The sequence below is a fragment of the Leucopleurus acutus genome (assembly GCF_964270905.1).
Source record: "Leucopleurus acutus genome assembly, chromosome: 3".
Classification (NCBI taxonomy): Eukaryota; Metazoa; Chordata; class Mammalia; order Artiodactyla; family Delphinidae; genus Leucopleurus; species Leucopleurus acutus.
In genome coordinates, this window is record NC_139145.1 from 57,722,995 (window position 1) to 57,742,159 (window position 19,165).

Below are 19,165 nucleotides of genomic sequence, written 5' to 3' on the forward strand. Positions count from 1 at the left end.
ACATCTCTGCTCTTCCAAGCACATAGTGAGAGGGACTTGGAACTGACCTGATGCAGGGTGGGTGTCTGCAGACTCCTGTCCTTTCCCAGCAAGCAGCCCTTCAGGTACAGAAGTCATCTTTCCAGACCCACCAATCGTGAGTAAATCTTCCTCTGTCACAGCAGTGAATACAGGCCCTAGAGGACAGTGTGTGAACCGGGTCTGTGAAATTGACACTGACAGCAGCAAACCTTCCAGGAGAGGAAGGAGTGAAAAAAATAGCAAATATTTTCCCAAGGCTCAGCCTTATAATTTCCCTGGAAATTTCCAAGCAGTCTATTCAGCTTCTCAGTAATGTGCGGCTTTCTTGGATACTAAAGGGAAAAATTCCTTTCTGTGCCTCTCCTTTTGCCCTTTTTCTGGAGCTCAGTACGCATGTTCACTGTCCACAGAAATGGGCCAATCATACTCCCAACTAGGGATAATGAAAACCATCCACACTTGGAATGCAACGAGGTATCATTATTCCATTATCCCATTTTACAGATGAGGAAAATGAGGCCCTCATAGTGCTTCAGGAGCTTCAGGAATGCTTCTGGAGCAGGGTCTCTAGGTCTCTGATCATCACTCCGAGGCAGAGTAAACTCTTTACAAGGTCTGTGATTTGCAAGCTGCTGGGCTCCCCAAGTCAATGAAAGAGGCTGGGGGACACCAAGCAGGTAGGGTCTCCAACCTGACCAGCCAGGTACCTGGCACAAGGCAACACTTGATGAATACTTGTTGAATGGAAGAATAAACGAATAAATGGGTAAATAGATGCTACAGGAGTCCCTTTTCTCTATATTGGAGCTCCAGGTAAGACTTCCTTAGAAAAGAGAAAAAAAAAATGTTCCATTATGTGAAGACAAAGTCGGAAAACCACAGCACTGGAGTAGGCAGTGCTGACCCCCAATTACTAGTGGATTTTCAGTGCAGAGCTGATGTTGGGAGGTGGAGAGAAGAGATGGGGAGAGGAGGTGACCTAGGGAAACTGGAACCAGGGCTCGCAACTGGGTCACTGCCTCACTCTAGTTCAAAAGTCCTAAATCTTGGACCCCCTGAATGCCAGGCGAGACTTTGCGTACAGGTGTTTTTCTAGGCAGAAGATACGGAGTTAATCAGATTTTCAAAGGAACATGTGACCTATAAAAAGATAAGCAGCACTGCTCTCAGTCACTATCTAAACCTCCACAGACGTGGGCAATTTTAGTCACAAGGAGTCTGAACATTTTATAGCCAAGGAAATGGCAAGACAGAAAATGCTGACTGGCCCAGAGCCACACGGCTGGCTTGTGACAGGGCTAGCATCTGCATCTGAGGTTCAGGATGATGTTCTTTCTAATACATCAAGGGTTCTTAACCTGGGGTTCTTGGTTGGGCTTCAGGATCTAAGAACCTGCTGAACTGCATGCAAAATTGGGAAGATGTGCATTTTTCTATGGGAAGGAGTCAGTGCTTTCATCTGATTCTCCAAGGGGTCTGTGACCTAAATAAGATTAAGGCCCACTGTGATCCTCTATTCCCCGCCGAACCTGGAGAACTCATGGGTAGAGCTGTTCCTGTTCTGAGGCAACCGACCTTTGATCAGGGCGGGGTTGTAGGTGCGTGAGGGTTAAGTGCTCTCACCCGAACGTTGCAACCCCTCCAAGTAGGCTGATGCCAGACCTTATACCCAATAGCCGACTGAGAATGAGACAGTGTGCATGCTGACAGAACTGAGTCTGCTGAACAGAAAGGTTACAGAAACTTCTTGACATAAGCCGAGATGTCAGAGCTGAGACCTTGGACGCGCTCAAAACCGTTTCCACCAAGATGGGCTCTGTCCCCCGGGAGACTGAAGGAGCTGGCGAGCCAGCGAGCACTCAGTTAAATGTCGTCTTAATTTGGAAAGCGCAGAGGGACGTTTTTTATCAATAGTCAGCCGTCCTCCAGCACCAGGAGGGCAATGCAGTGCTCACTCGGAGCCTGGGGGCCGTCCTGAGATTGACAGGAAGCCTCCTTGTCTGTTACCCAACTTCAGCTTGGCAGTTCACTGATCCCTACCTCTCCGCTGACTGAAATGAGTGAGATGGCAACTACCACCCTTGGGACTCTGGAGAGAACCAAATCTCCAACACGAGAAGAGAGGACAGGGGAGGGGAGGGAGGAGTTTTAGCACAGGCTCAGCCTGGCACATAGTGTGTACCTAGAAAATAGATCAGTGTTTTCCAGTCCCTACTGAGTACTGGGCACAATATAATGGGTCTGGGGTGGGGGGCACGATCAGAAACGCTCATTCAACAAACATTTTATATTTGCTGAGCAATTACTACAGGTCAGAAGTAGCACTAGGAATGGCAGTCAGGGGAGGGGTATACAGAATCATTCATTCAACAGCTATTTTAAAGCACCTCCTATGTTGCTGGGTAGGTTTGGTGCTGGTGTCCGGTGGAGGAAAGACAACGCATAGAATCCCTCATTCACTGAATGAATATTTACTGAACATTTACTAAGTGCCCTGCCCTGTATTAGCACTGAAGATATAATGAACCAAACAGCCTCATTCCCTCCACAGTGTCAGGGCTCCCTGAAAACAGCATCTCCGGATGAGGAAACTGAGGCAGCAGAGCCTTGCGCAAAGGGCTCGTTGCTGAGGGCATCAGGGCTCGAACCTCGGGTCGTCCTGACCCAGGCTGGCCCTGCTAACAAAGGCCACCTCCCTAGCCTCCCCTCACATTTCCTTTCAGGGCACTAACAATGAGTCATTAATAACGGAATTTTAATGGCAAAAGCACAGCAGTTCCAGGGTCTGCGAGGAAGCCCATCCCCTGGGCAGTACAGAGACCGTAGGGACTGAACAGAGAGGATTCTTGGCCCCTTGATAGCATTTCTCTCACGACTCTTCCATCCTTCCTGCTCCACAAGGAGAGCTTAAAAATATCCTCCCTCCACATTTGGTACCCTAAATTGGATAAGCACTTAACTTATAACGACGGAGAGGGAGGGAGAACCCTATTTGGCCATCAACACAGAAGGCCCTGGGTCCCCGGACTGTGCGAACTGCCCCCCTGCCCCAGGCATGGCCAGAGGAGCCCATAATCGGAGAACCCCAAGTGACAACAGGAGGGGAAGAGGCTGGCAAGTGGAGTTCCACGGGAAGGTAGGAAGTGACACTTTACTTTACACAGAGGGTGCCCCCAGGAAGTTTCATCGGCGATCTGCAGGGAGCCGGGCTCTGCGCCTGACTCTATGAGGGAAGCACTGGGTTAACCAAGTTCTTTACTGCAGGACTTCTTGGAACCTTGAATATGCTGACGTGCATCGTGCATCTATAAAAAGGGGACGTCTAGTACACTGTTTCCCAAACTTATTTGACCACAGAAATCTTTTTTTTTTTTGCAGAGAGATTAGTGCGCTGCACAGCTTAAAAACCGGAGCTTTAACCAATGTGTGTATTGAGCCCTTACCTGCACGACGGGACCTTGTGCTAAGTGCTGAGGATACTGGAATCCAAAGACAAAGTCCCTGCTTCCAAGGAGCCATCTGTGGAAGAAAGCCACATGAGGGGACCCGTGGGGGTGAGGCCAGTGTGCAGGGCAACCCTGGAAAGGGAGCAGAGGGCAGGAGAGGCGCTCGAGCTGGAGGAAGCTTAGGGCTCCAGCAGTGAGAGGAAGTTGCTGGGAAAAGTGTGATGAGACCACTAGAGGCTGGGGAGGGGGCCGGGCAGCAGACAGGGAAATGTGGACAACTCCCCTCCTCAAATCCTCCCCGCTTTGAGCTGGCCATGCTGGGTGGTTTTTCGCCTTTGGACAGTTCCTAGGGGGTTTGGGCCTCAGTCCCTCCCACCCCCTGTTCTCAACCACATCTCTGCTATTGAACTTGGGCTAACATCCAGAAGCCGGGGAACAGCTATGCACAGATTCAGTAATTGGAATCATTAGCGTTGACTCAGAAATCATTTCTTGCTATGTCTCTCTCTCGGAGAAGCTTTTAAGACCCTTTAAATTGGTTAATGGAGAGTTTAGAGATGAGGATGGAGCCTCGGCTTTCTGCTTCCCCTGCCCGTCTCCCTGGCTTTCCCCAACATACTCAAGGGCAAGAGTGATGAGACAATCCAATACCAGTTTTATTAAACTCCCATCCATTTCTGGCACAAACCTTTCACAAAAGAGGAGCTCAAAATCTATACTCTCCTGCTCCAAGACTCCAAGGGCCCAATTGCCATTTACCCCCTCGTATCGGCAGGATGATAGTAACGCTTTCACCTAAAATTACAGTGAGAACTGTGCAAAAAAAGAGCCCTGGGCCAGGAGTTGGGAGGCTGGGGTCCTTGTCCTGGGCTGGTGACTCATAAAGCCAGGTAACCATGGGCATCACTCTGCCTCCTCAGGCCTAAGTGAGCACCAACATCCTTTCCGCAGTGCAATGCCCTACACAGCCCTGGAGGGTAGGAGGGCAGACACCGCTGCCCTTGGGCTACAATTGAGGAAACAACACAGCAAGTCAGGCCACTGCTTCAAGGTGACGTGGCCAGAACCTGGATCTTTACACACTTTCTTCTTCTGTACTGTGCTGGGCAGGTACTTAAGGTTCTTTGGGAAGGCGGGTGAACATCTGGCCTCTTCTCTGGGATTCAAGTTGTGGTATCTCTCTGAGAACTCGCAGGCTCCATCTCTAGGGCTGAGTGAAGTGCGAAGGTCTGAAAAAGTCAAGCAGCTACATCAGGCATTTAGACACTAAACTCCTTCCCTCCACATCAAAGGTGAAATGGAGACAGTCGGGAATCCATTGGGGATGAACAAAAGCGGACGTCATTCAGCGTTTCCTGAGTTTCAGGCATTCGTGAAACCACCCCATGACTTCTGGATCTGTGCTCCCCTTTACGCAATGTCACAACGTTTTTTCTCTACTTGATTCATTATTTTTAATATCTGTGACACTATGACATGCTAATCGCATTTTTATAATATATTTTAATATACAAACACTAAAATTTTAAAATATTAGTTTGAATACTACCTAAAATCCTCTGGTGAAGCACTGGAGGCACACACATCAGACGCTGGCAAAAAATGATGTGGTCTAAGCCTGAGGAAATCGAAGACTGGCAAGGGGGACGGGAAGGGATTTGCTCCAAGGCAAAGGCTAAGGCGAGGACCAGGGTCCCTGGACCCTTCAGCAAAGTTTTTCACAGGTCACTGAACGAATCTTTTTTATGCACAGAACAGAAATGACTGTGAATGGGGAATTCCCTGGCAGTCCAGTGGTTAGGGCTCGGCGCTTTCACTACTGAGGCCGCGGGTTCAATCCCTGATTGGGGAACTAAGATCCTCACAAGCCGTGTGGCATGGCCAAAAAATGAATGTGTCCACTGCCCATTTGTGAGGCTGAGGCTACCAGCTAGGGGAAATGGTCAAAGTCATTTATTAGCCATGCACTTGAAATTGCTTGGGAACCTGAGCCCCCATGGAATTTCTACCCTGTAAAGGGATACTGACACCCTGTTTTTTTTGCTGCATCCCATCTCCTCCCTGCCCGCCCCTCCCCCCAGCACCAGTGAGAGGTACCGGTGGCTGCATTTTATCTCACCTTAGCCAAAACCCAGTCTGACGAGACTCCTTTCCAAGGGGTAGGGGTGTGGGAGAACAGCCCTGCTGGGGGATCCGGGGCTGGTTCTGAGACGAGCGTTTCTATAGAGGAGGCCAAGGTTCCCTGTGCTGGAGGCATGTGGCAGGCGCGAGGCTCCTGCCAGCAAGGTGTTCAGGCTGCAGAGGGAGGGGCTGGAAAACGACTTCAATCCTCTCACTGCCAGGTCGCTGGGCCCCGGGGCTGCGAGGAGAGGCGAGAGCAACTCTTACTCAGGCTGTGTTCTTAGACTCCTACTTTGGAGCAGGGGCTTCTTAAAGGACTTGGTTCCCCTGGCACTACTAACCCAGGTCAGCCCGAATGAGTCAGGAGTGAGCAGGGCTCCCAGAGCCCTAGATGGTAAGTCAGGGCACGGAGGCAGCCTTGGGATGGTGTCTCTCCTGACAAGTCATTGGAATGACTACCATTTATTCAACACCTACTGTGTGCCAGGCTGTGCTAAGCCCTTTGCTGTCATCTCATTTAATCTCAGTGCGGTGGCTTCTCTTGTTGTGGAGCACGGGCTCTAGGCACGTGGGCTCAGTAGTTGTGGCTCACGGGCTCTAGAGCGCAGGCTCGGTAGTTGTGGCGCACGGGCTTTGTTGCTCCGCGGCATGTGGGATCTTCCCGCACCAGGGCTCAAACCCGTGTCCCCTGCATTGGCAGGCAGATGCTTAACCACTGCGCCACCACTGAAGTCCCATCTCATTTAATCTTTACAATCTAATGAGTTTTCAGAGGTGAAGAAACAGAGGTGCAAAGACATACAGGCCAAGTTCAGGAATGGAGCAGGGTTTTAAAACTCAGGTTTGATTTGTCTGACTCAAAAAGCTGTGCTCGTTCCCACCAATGGAGCAGAAGTAACAAAGAGACCAAAGGCTACTGCCACCCCCTTCTCCGTCACAGGGTACTGAGCTCGGGGAGGCACCTGCTGGCTTTGACTCTCATCTGTACCTGCTGCCTCCATGGAAGAGAGGGTCCGCAGCCTCTCCTGGGCAGGCGCATTCCCCAGAGCTGCTGACTGCTGGTAGCATCTCACAGCCTCTCCCAGATTCCTCTGCACACCAAGGCCCTTCTCATAGCAAATTCCCAAGTGGTACCTGCTCTGTGAATCCTAAAGGAGAAGACGGACAGACACACAAATGCCCACGTATGCAGGACTGAAGAACTGAAACGCTGGGGCAGGAGGAAGGTGCAGCAGTCAGCAGGCCGGTGCTTCACCCCTGCAGGGTCAGGCCCAGCTGCAACCCTCCCTGGACCAAGGGATCTCAACTGTGAAGAGCCAGAGGCCCAGAACAGAGGACACGGGATCCCTCCACCCAGGGAGCTTCCGGCCAGAGCAGCGTGGAGGCTTCTCGTGCTGAGGATGGTGCTGAAAGTGTGCAGAAGTGAAGGCTGCGGGAAGCACTTGGCCCTGCTCTGGGAGCCCAGGGAGTCGGGCTCCTATGTTATCCTGAAAGAGCCAGGAGCAAGGGTGGAGGCTGGGCTTCCGAAGGCCCTGAATGCCTTCCTGATCTCTACCCAGAGAGCTACAAAGCATACATTACAGAGAACATGTTTAATCTCTTTGTCCCTGGCTCTGGATCCTCTCTCCCCTCTCACTGAGAATTAGGCTCCTGGGAGAGGCAGTATCAGGTAGGGAATAGGAGCCCAGTCTCTACAGCCAGACGCCTGGGTTCCAATCTTGGCTCCACCACTTACCAGCTGTGTAACCTCGGGCATCATACTCTGTGTCTCTGTGCCTCAGTTTCCTCATCTGTAAAGCAGGCATAATAAGAGCACCTACCTTATTACCCTGTCGTGAGGATTAAATGTGTCAATATGTGGAAAGTGCTTAGATTAGTGTTATTATTTTCACAACTTTAGTTGCCCACATCATTCATCTCTCCCTCTCTGTAATGAATATTTTCATTATATTCAATCTCCCAACCATGGTTCTATTTCTCTTCTACCCTCTAAAGAGTTTCTGTAACATGTAGGTCAAAGTCTATGTAATAAATATGGTGGACTCATGGCTACAGGCCAGCTTAGGACAGTCAGGCCAAAACACCCATGCTGTTATGTGTGTGTTACACAACATCCCTTTGTGCACTTCTCCTGGCGTGCTGGGTGACTAATGCCAGCCAGGGTGCCCCCAGGCTTGTCCCACACATGGTCACACAACCCACTGAGCCCAAGGAAGACTCTGGGGCTCTTTCATAGAAAGACAGGCACAGAGGCAGGTACTGTTTGATGACATTGGTCCCCTTTTGATGGCTACTGCAGATACTTTGGACAACACAGAGTGAAAAAGGAGAAGTATTCTGATGCCCAAGAGTTCAATCACGCTATCACTGTGTTGGCCAGGAAGTAAAGAGAAGCAGCAGCCCCTATGCTGGGAAATTCTAGTGCATGGCCACTGCTGGCTTTAACCCAGGGCTCCTGGTCCTTTAAGATACAACTCAAAAAATATACTGGTCAAAGACACTTGAGGATACAGCAAACCCACAGATGCCTTTTCAGTAATTCACAGTGACGTAAAGCTCTGAGATTTCCTGCATTAAAGATACCTGTTTAACAAAGTATTTCCCAAACCCATCTGACCATTTTTCCCTCGTATGATTTATAAACGTTCCATGGAACTAATGCTCTGTGGAACAAACTCCATGCTGCCTGGATGCCAACCCCTAGGTGACAGACAACCAGACATCCTCTACCCCGCCAAACTGCTCAATGTCTTCACCTCACGCGTCTTCTGACTTCCCTGGACTAAGCCACTTGTGACGATGCACCTTCCATGTGTACACTTTACAAAGCACTTTCACACTTATTATCTCAGATTTTGATCCTCACGACAACCCTGTGAAGTGGTAGACAGGTCAGGCAGGCATTAGTATCCCAATCTTAGAGATGAGGAAGACAAGAAGTGACCAGCCCAGTAGTATGCTAGTAAATGTTTAACAACCAGCTCTCCAGGGGAAAAAGCCCTGTTTTGTAGCATTTGGCAATTCTAATGCTAATGCTCTCCCCGTAGCTGATTTCAAGCTAAGAACAATTCTCGCAGGCTGGTACAAGCCAGTGCCAGCACACCACTGGACCTGTCCAAGGGGCACACAGTAAGTCAGCAAGAGTTAAGGCTTGAAGCCAGCCCAATGCTCTTATCAACCGTCTCCTAGGCACGGTACCAGTTCCAAAATCCCTTCCTTTATCAGACTTGATCCCCGTCATGCCTGGATATGGACACCTCATACCCCACTGTTGGCTGCAAGCCAAAGATATTTCACGGCTCTCTGCTCGTCCAGGTATGCCTCCTTGGTGAAGAGCACCCCGAGAAAAGCTTGGGCCTGTGGTCAAGGAGGAAGGAAAAAGGTATCTTAGTCACTGCCAGGCCCCACCTGCCCCAAGTGCCCAGGAGTGACCCCACCAATGGCACTCACCTCTCTCAAGCCTGAGTCTGCAGCATGCTTCAGCATGGACACTGCCCTCTGCTGCTCAGGGTCCCACGAGGAGGCTGGATCCTGCAGCAGGCACCTGGCATAGCGGTACTGAGCCAGGTTGTGGCCCTGGCTGGCAGCCAGCTGGTAGTAAGAGGCTGCCTGGGGCAAAGGGAAAAACATCCAGTCAACTGATAACTCTGTACGCTGCCTTTTTATGGAGTGAAGTGTTTAATTAAATAACACATAATCACTATAGATTAGTCAGAAAATACAGAGAAGCCAAAAATAGAAACAAAATTCCAAGAAATCCTGCCTCCTAAAGATCATTCTCTGTTAACATTTTAGTGTACAATCTTGCAAATTTCTTACCCCCCCGGTACTGTATGTATTAACATATATACACAAATATGTTAATATACACTCACACACATATATAAATGTGTGTGTGTATGTCTGTGTGTGTAGGAAGAAAGGGAGAGAGAAAACTACACTCACTATTTTTTGTAACCTATTCTTTTTCATTTAACAATACACCATGAATATCTTTCCCTGCAAATAAATATAGATCTAGCATATCGTTTTTAAGGCCCACATAGATGTTATTAACCAATTCTCTGTTGAAGGAACTTCAAGTTTCTTCCCATTTTTTGGCCATCGTATACAATTCTAAGAAACTGTTATATATAAATTCTTATATATAACATCTATGCATACTTATCCTACTTTTTAGAATTAATTGATCCATTCATCAAGGTAATGTTCTAGGTCGTGAGGATACAGCTGCAAAGAAGAAAGACAAGGTCCCCGACCTTCCTGTGTTTTGAGTCTAAATTCCTAGAAGCTGGAGACTTCTTTCTTAGTTTTCCCTCCGGGCTGGAAGAGAGAAGCTGGACTTTCCCAAGCCCTGCCCACTGCTCATTTCTGGAGGTCACTCTGGGCGGTGCAGCACAGGCCATGGGCCTGGGGGCAGGGAGGAAGTGTAGTACCTTGCCGAGGTCCCTGGGGGTGCCTCTGCCGTGCTCGTGACACAAGCCCACATTGTACTGCGCTTTGCTGTAGCCACGGTCTGCTGCTTTCTGGAAGTAAGAAAAGGCTGCCATGTAGTCTCCATCCCTCATGTTCTCTGTCCCTGTAAGAAAGCACTAGGCGTAAACACAGCTTCCTCTGTGAACTTCCCCACATTCTTAGTCAGATACCCACATGCTCCTTCCTTTCTTTTCCTTTTTTTTTTAGACACTTCGTATGCACTTCCATCCTCTGAATATTTCACTGGTTTGCCATAGGTATCAGTGGGTTCTGCCCTCCTGTACACCATCCTCCTCTTGGTAACAACATCCTAATTTCCCTTTGGGAACAGCCTTCCGGGCAGTGCTGTCAATCAATGTGCCTGCCCTCTTCCCAACCAATGAGACCCTCTCTCAGGAATCTGAATCTTGATCTGGCTGCAACAGGAAAGAAAACAGCTTCCGCAGGTTTATTCTGATGGCAGCACTCTGAAGACGCTGTTTCTCAGTTACTGCCGCATGCATCCCTGGAGCCTCTCTGATTCCTGTCCTTTCTGAGGCTTGGCAAGTCGACAGATCCCAATAGATTCCTTTTGTGCTTAGGTTAGCCAAAGTGGCTTTAGGCTGCTTGTAACCAACATAACATAACTGATTCAGCTGACACTGTCAATCTTGCTTTATGAGGACACTGTGAGAGAATATAAGAAAGAGAGCCCAGCTCCAAAGCCCATGTTCTCTTTATCATCCAAACGAAAAGGAAAACAGGGAAGGGGCTGAGCACAGCCTACTCTCAACTCTAAGCCTTTGCTCAACCTGTTTCTCCTGCCTGGGATACCTTTTTCTGCCTCTATCATCAGACCTTCCCAACCTGTTTCTGCTCTAGAATCTTCAGACCACACTCAGGCTTTAAACACTCTTTCGGCACTTACTTCACACACAAGCCTTTTTCTAGGAACTGAACTGTTTCAAGAGTACAAGCCCTGTCTCCTCAATTAGACTGTAAAATCCTGGAGGCAGAAGCAGAAAAAGAATGTAGAAGAAATAACTTTGCATAGGGTGAAAGCTCTATACAAATGCAAAATATGATTATGGCTTATGCTCCCTTTGTGTTCTGCCACAGTGCTTAGCACTTGCTGAATAAATGAATATGCATATGAAGGAAGGAATGGGCAAGAAAATTCGCGGAAGACTGTCTGCCCATGAAAAATCACAAAAAGCCAATGAGGCAGAAGCCGGGCTCCATTCGGCCAGCAGTGAATGAGTCACCTCCTGGCTGCCTGAAAACTCACTGTCAAGGGCTCACAGAGCCCTCTGTTCTTGAGGAGAAGACTCGAGAGGGCACAGGATCCCACCCTGTCCCCATCCCCCACACCGGATCCTCTGCCTCTAACCTAAACCAAGTCACCATCATGTTTTGCTTAGCCATCAGTAACAGTTCCAATCTAGTCTCCTGTTTCCCCTCTGGCATTCCTATGACCTGCGTCTGTCTACACAGCAGGCAGAGAGATCTTTGGAAAAGTAAATCAGATCACATGACTACCCCCACTTCCTGCTCCAGCGTAAAACACTCCAATGGCTTCCTGGCTCGCTCAGAAGCACCATACGCCACCACGGCTCAGAAGGCCTGATCTGATCTGGCCCCTGCCTGCTTCTCTGACTTCATCTCTTTCTACTTTCCTGGTGATCGCTAAACTACAACCACGCTCACCCTTTTCTTTGTTCCTTTAACAAACAAAACTCAATCTTGCCTCAGGACCTTTGCATTTGCGGTTCCCTTTACTTGGAAAGCTTTTTCCAGATGGAAACAAGACTGGCTTGTTTTTGTCAGTCTGGTCAAGGATCTTTCCATCCGCGAGGCCTTCCAAATCAGAGCTGCTCCTTGCCCAAGTCACTAATGCATTCCCCTGTTTAATTTTCTCCATAACATTTATCACTATCTGAAATACTCTTTGTTTTGGGGGGGTTTTTTTGCGGTATGCGAGCCTCTCACTGTTGTGGCCTCTCCCGTTGCAGAGCACAGGCTCCGGACGTGCAGGCTCAGCGGCCATGGCTCCGCGGCATGTGGGATCTTCCCGGACCAGGGCACGAACCCCTGTCCCCTGCATCAGCAGGCGGACTCTCAACCACTGCGCCATCAGGGAAGCCCTGAAATTCCCTTTTTTATTTGTTTACCGGTTTGCCGTTTTTCTCTCCCTCAACTCACATGGAAGCTCCATGAGAGCAAGGACTTTGTCTTGTGAATCACTGTACCCCCAACACCTAAACTAAGGCCTAACCAAAGGTGAATGCTTAATACATTTGTACTGAATGAATCCTAGCCTCTCACTCACTTGCCCACTAGAGTCCAGGAGATGCTGCTGGCAGTCTGGGTCTCCACATGAGAAGGCCTGAAAGAAGCCAAGTCACTGCAGAGAATAGGACAAATGGTGGAGAGGAATCTGGAGTCTCCAGATGTGGGTAAGGAAGGGCACTTGAGGGCCTGCTCCAAATCTCAGGAGCCTGTTCTTGCCTAAGTGCGGCAGAAAATTCAAGGTGTCATTCGAGATTTATTTTCTCCTTCTGACACAGTAACCGAATTTTCAGGTAAGCACATGGTCATTCAGCTAAGGACTCTATTTTCCAGGCTCCTCTGTGACTAGGTAAGGCCGTGAGCCTTCATTCTGGACAATGATTTGTGTAACTTTTAGGTTGGGGAGGAGTGGTCCTTTAGTTTTCCCACCTTTCCCTTCTAGCTAGCTAGAATTTGGATATGAGGCAAACTGAACCTTGAGATGGGAGCCCATTTTAAGAAGGGCAGAACCATCTGACTGAGAATAGGTCCCTGACACCACTGTGCCACCAGGCCAGATTTGGTCGACCTACCTGGGAGAAAACAAACTCTCTCTTATGTAAACCACTCCCTGCCCTGACTCTACTTGACCTACCGCATACCCTTTCCATTTTCCCATCCACCCTCCTTGAGACAGGGTCCACCCAGTTACCCAGGAAGTTGAAAGCGATGGAAACACTGAGCTGGAAGAGCTGCTGAATGGAAGTCATGGCCTCCTCAAGGGAAAGACTTTTTGATTTATCTTGTTCCTGGGGAAGAAATATAAAGACTCATCATGGGACAGTTCACTGGGATTGCCACCTGTCTAGGGGAATGTTACGGGGATCCAGGTGGCCAAATCTGGACAATACCTGCTTTTCGCCAGTGGGCTGAGGCTGGGCTGGCTTTGCCTTGGACTTGAAGCTACTGCTGGCATGCAGGAAGCCGGCGTCACTGGGATCTGCAAGGGAAAAGGCAAAGGAGGAAGGTGTTAGTTCTCCTTTTCTCTCACTCCCCCAGTCCACAGAGCCCTCCATCCAGCACCACTGCCAGGAACCAAAATCATTCCAAATTGCCCCAAAAAGCATGGGGGCTCACAGGAATGACAATTCCCCAGTGTGGCATATGCAGCAACAAATGTCCATCTGCCCAACTCCCCACCCCACCACCGCCTTCTGCTGATTTTAGGAGGTGGGACCATACCTTCCTCAGAGGCACCCTGAAGACCAGTTGTTCTCAAGGAGCTGGGTGAAGAGATGCTCTCAGGCCGAGTGGAGGGTTCTTCCTGGCCCAGCCTGAGTTCCCTGAGGCCAGTGTGCCTGGGAGCCGGGCTATCAGGGCTGGGCAGAATGTGTCTCCGCAGTGCTGGAAAGAGCCAATGAGAGCAGTCACATCAGAAGGGGAGAGGTTCAGCCTGCTGGGGCTGACTGAGCCCTCCCTGAGGCTTCGTGGACCAAAGGAAGAATCTAGAAACTCCTGAGACATGTCCTTCACATGCCTCCTCCTCCATTTCCTTGGCTGGCTTCCCTCCGCAGGGGTGGAGAGGGGCCCGCATTTATGCTGATCCCCACACCCCAAGCATAAATCGCTCCTTGGCTTGAATTCTTCCGGTCGCAGGGAGGGATCTACTTTATTCACTGTTCTAGCCCCAGCACTTAGCACTTAGTTTGATGGTTAATACTGATTATGATTATAATCATAATACTAAGGGCAAGAACTTAAACCGCTACTTACTGAGCACATACTACATGCCAGGCACTGTTCTAAGTCCTCGACATGTATTAACTCATTTAGTCCTTCCAAGAAACCTGTGGGGGTGGGTTTTATTATTTCCCCATTCTATAGGTGAAGAAACTGAGGCACAGGGAAGTTAAAAGTGACTCATCCAGGGACATCAAACTAGTATCAGCAGTTCTGGGCTTGAACCGTGACAGTGTGACTCCAGAGCCTTAATCACTATGCTGCATTGCCTCTGTACCATGGCACATGATAGCCATTCATTACTGATGAATGACTGACCAGAGAATGACCTAACTGGCTGAGGAGTGGGCAGGAAGCCACTCCTAGGATCTAAAATGACCTGGACCCCTGCGGGGCTCTGTCAATGGAAGGGGAGGGGAGGACATGGGAGGGGCCTGGAGGACAGGCGTGGCCCACACGCCGGGTGAACAGACCTTCCTCCCATTCCTCTTCCTCTGACTGCAGATAGGAGAGGCAAGGAGCTGCTGACGGCTCTTTTCCTGAGGTGTGTCCAGAGATGCTTCCTGGCCCAGAGAAACTCCCAGCCCAGCTCTCCTGTCCCCGGGACTGAGAACTCACAGGAGCGCGGGTGCCTCAAGGGAGATGAGAGGAAACGGTCCAGAGGACTGCGCCAAAAGCAGCGCTCCGCTCGCCGAGGTCCTGCTGGCAGGGACGCCTGGAAGTGGATCTGCCTTGCCAGCTGCAGGGCCAGCACGGCCAGGGTGCCCTGAGGAAGACAGCACTTCAGGGGACACAGTTCTCCACCAGTCAGCTCCTTCAGTCTCCGCCTACATCTCCAACATCACTTCCTCGAGAAGTCCTTCCTGACTCCTGGCTGTAGCCGCTCCCCCACTGCGCACTCTCGTAAGCACCCGAACTTCCCCCATGGAGCCCTGATCACACTGGTACTTAAACAGCCATCTCTACAATTACTCATCAAGGTCTGTCTCTCCTGTTAGTCTCTAAGCACCACGAGGGAGGAACCATGTCTGTTTTGCTCACCTATGTATCCCCAGCGCCTAGCAGAGCACTAAGATACAGCACTAATAAATGCATGCTGAATAAACGCCTGAGCGAGTGACTGAATAAACAAAATCTAAGCAGGCAAAAAGATAACACGGCAAGTTTGGGCTTGGGCACACGTGCAGCCAAACGCAGACGGGTCAGAGTTCCCCATCAGGCTCCCTCCTTCTCTAGCCTGGCACAACTCCTCCCCCACCCCAAAGCCACCCCACCACACACATTCACAGCTACAGGCTTGTCGTGGGTGTCTCTTCTCCAACAGGTCTGCAGAAGACCTAAGCTAGCTCCTAGCCCAGTGATTGCTTGGTTTCCCCTGTCCCTTCCTGTGTTACGTACGAGAAAAGACACCCAAATACTTATTTGTTGCAACAGGCACTGTATACAATGGCAAACAAGACAGACCCAGTCTCTGCCCTCATGGAGTTCATACCTTCACTGAGGGAGAAAGACGACATCCAAGTACACAGAGAAATAATATAATAACTACAAATTATGCCAAATGCCGCTAAGGAAACAAATCAAGAGTTTACACAGGGCATAAGAGGGACTCCTGACAAGACAGGAGTAGAGGAAAGCCTGTCTGTAGAAGTGATGTGTGTGCTGAGACCTGAAGGAAGAGAAGGTCCCAGCAATGTCAATAACAGGGACACGTATCCATATCACTGGAGATAAGCTTGTGCTCAGGCCCTTTCACATAGGTAGTAGTGACAGAGCTGAGGGATGGCATCAGGACCCCTGAGATGCAGACCCAGTTTTAGAAGGACTCACTATAGGATTGCCCTAGGGTTCATATCTTCGACAAAATGGGAGAACACATCCCTCCCCAGGGTGTGTTATGCCCCTAGGCCATAGCTCCCCAGAGAGAAGTGTCCCTGGCATGGACACATTCCAGTCTCAGCTCTGCTGATGACACCAAGTTACAGATGAGACAACTGAGGCTCAGAGAGGTCAAGCCACTTGCCCAAAGTATGCAGCATGAAAGTGAGAGGGATGAGAAGTGATGGAGACAAGTGTGACGTGAGTGCCAACTTCATTTAGAATATCTTATAAGCAGAACCTAAGAGGCAAAGATTCTGCCTTGTTAGACCTCGTGTTACTGAGCCTCTGCCTTTATAGATCAGATTTAACAAATATTTACTGAGCAACGATCATGGGTCAGGATATGTACTATGTGCTTTTACAAGCCATACTAGGTATAGCAACCAAGCTGTAGAGCATAGTAGCTAAGAGCACGAGCTCCAGAGTAAAATCTGGTTCCTCTACTGAATAGCTGTGTGACCTTAAGAGTGTTACCTAAAGTTTCAGAGCCTGAGTTTTCTCATCTATAAAATAAAGATTATATTTCCTCTGCAAGATTTTGTAAGGATTAAATAAGATGACATATATAGATACATTAATAAATTAAAAGTTAGCTATTTAGTATTATTTAATTATAAGATTCAGGAAGGCAAGAGTCATATCTACCTTGTTCTCTGCTATGTCCCTAGTACTTAGCAAAAAATGCCTGGCTCAAAGAAAGTGTTAAATAAATGTTTACTGAATGAAAGGAGGAATATATACATGGGCAGCAGGGGGAAAGGGAGTAGCAATATCTCCCCAAATATGCTCCAATGCCATGAGTTACTCAAATTTTGAGTATGGCCACAATGATGTCCTAGCTCTTGTTTCTAGGCTATACTTCCATACAGGATCATTCTCATCCACACTGAAGGACAAGGACAGGATTGGGGAAAACTTACCCATGATATGGCATCCCACAATGTGTTCCGGGAGTCACGGGCAGACATCCACTGGAAGGCAGCCTTCCATCCATGGGACCTTGGGCCCTTGCTTGTGCCTGGGCCATGGTGGCCAGACCTAGAAGATGTAAGATGTAACAGAGGCTATCAAGTTCTGTCCTAAGTGGGAGTAGAGGGGGGCTAGGGGAGCACATGGGTGACGGAATGGCAGTCTTTCACCTGTCGAAACTGGGCACAGGGACCAGCAGGTTGGAGGAGGTAGCCTGAGGCCCATCTGGGCTGGTGGACTTGGAGGTCACCCCACGGAGGCCAGGTCCCAGGAGACGGGGAAGAGCTGTGCAGAGCAAGGATCAGTCACTTTGATATGAGCGGGACTGAGGCAACAGTGGCCCCACCAGTCTTCCCTCTGACCCTTGACAGAGCCCCACGCCAGGAACCCAGGAAACACTGGCACCTGCTTCTGCAGAGGTTCTTAAACAAGGATACATACACGTGGGGATCTTTTGCTTAGTACAGATTCCAGCGTGCCACCCCAGAGCCAAATAAACTAGGATCATTCAGGGTTGAGCATCAATATTTTGAAAAAGCTCCCCGGGTGATTCTGACGCCCTCCTAGGGCTGACAACCACCGTTCTAAAATGACCAGACATTCATACACAAACTCTCGCTCAAGGTTTGTAGCTCTTTGTCTCTAAATCGCGCCTCTTTTCATTGGCTCCGCCTACCCCATTGGCCCCGCCTACTGCACTGGCCTCTACTCCTCTTTCATGAACTCCGCCCACCAACTCCGGGTACTTGGCTCCTCCCCCTTCCAATGGCTCCACCCATCTCCTTGGCTCTAAGTTCCACCCTCTTCCTACTAGCCACGCCCACACCTCAAATTCGAACGGCCCCTTGACTCAGAGTGCAGCGCGGCCCCTAACGACCCCGCCTCTCTTCCGCTCTAACACCGCCCACTATTGCTTTGGCTCAGTCCTCCGGCCCGCCCCCTCCTCAGTTCCAAGTCTCAGCTGCCGCAAGACCCGCGGCCGAAGGCCCTTACCTCGGCCCAGGAGTCCCGGGAGCCGCCACATGTCATCGCCAACACCATAGAGCTCGCAGCCGAAAGAGCGCGGCCAAACTCCGGGACGGCGGCTAGAGTGGCCTGTGTGGCGCCCTCGGAGTGGCCGAGTCCCCAAGGAAGCTCACTGCCAGCCAATTAGAAGGGGGCCCAGCCGGAAGGACGGCGCTCAGCGAAAGGAAGTGGGAGGTGTAGGCGTACTGGGGCTAGCTGGGAGGTGAACTTGAACAAGGGCACGGGGATGTGGGCCCGGCCTCCGGTGGAAGAGGTGTCTTTTGCTGCCGGCATAAGAATGGGGGGGGTGTTGTGCAGAGGAGGAGGGTCGCAGGGGGCGAAGCTGAACCGCCTCAGAAGAAGGACCATTGAGAAGCGGGACGAGAGCGGCCTCGGTGGTGCCAGACGACCTTGCAGACACCGTGGAGACTCGAGGGGGAACAATCTTCCCCAGGCCCCGATGCTAGAGGAGGTGGGAGACACCAGGCCCAGTGGGTGGAGGAGAGGAACCTTAGGGTCCGACGGAGGAAACCAGTAGTACGAGCTTTCCGCCCAAGGCCATCTGCTTGGAGCTGCCCGACTGGGTAGGCGATGAAAACTGCGAGTGGGGTTCCGATTCGGGGGGATCCAGCTCTGGCTCCAGCTTTGTCTCGCCATGTAGCCTCGGGCCGAGCCCTTCCCTTGTCTGGGCCTCCGTCTGCCCAGTAATAGGGTCAGATGGAGTGAGCTCGACTGGTCCTTCCTGATTTGACAAGAACAACTTGAATTGCTGCTTTCAAAATACCAAAGAGGATACTGGCCCCTTCCCTGCCCCCACGCCTGTTAATCAGAGCTCTCATCTTCAGACCCAGCCAGAGTTATCTGTGTATTCTTTTGTTGGGCAAAGACTCGGTCCTCTTTCCCCACACCTGAATCCGTGAAATAAAGGACCTCAAAATCAAATATAAGTTGCTTACACTTTCTCCCTCCTCCTTTCTCCCAGGTAGTGACTTCTGGTTTGATGGAAGTCTCTATCTGGGGTAAAAGAGTACTGGAGGTACCTACTTTTAGACCCAGGCATGTGTATGACAATGGTATTAATTTGTTCAGCAATTTTTGAGCCATATGTCAGCCAGCATCCTAGAATCTGAGAAGACCGAGGAGTAAAGAGCATTTGTAGCCTCCAGGAAGACATGATCCAGTGTTTTAAGAGTGGCCTCTGGAGTCCCACAAACGGTTTGAATCCCAGCATTTGCAGCCTCCAGGAAGACATGGTCCAG

General features: G+C 50.1%; 1 protein-coding gene across 1 annotated transcript; it reads right to left on the reverse strand.

The window, feature by feature from the left end:
* Positions 1–4,600: 4,600 nt before the first annotated feature.
* On the reverse strand, positions 4,601–18,005 carry DELE1 (DAP3 binding cell death enhancer 1). The gene is made up of 13 exons (XM_082835998.1): positions 17,895–18,005; positions 17,072–17,186; positions 16,853–16,970; positions 14,670–14,817; positions 13,554–13,715; positions 13,223–13,311; positions 13,024–13,120; positions 10,025–10,167; positions 9,039–9,197; positions 8,853–8,945; positions 6,577–6,736; positions 5,587–5,826; positions 4,601–4,696 (listed from the first exon to the last, which is right to left on the reverse strand). Exons 1-12 carry the CDS (start codon positions 17,923–17,925, stop codon positions 5,588–5,590), a joined length of 1,554 nt encoding a protein of 517 aa, XP_082692124.1. The 5' UTR covers positions 17,926–18,005; the 3' UTR covers positions 4,601–4,696; position 5,587.
* Between the last annotated feature and the right edge of the window lie 1,160 nt (positions 18,006–19,165).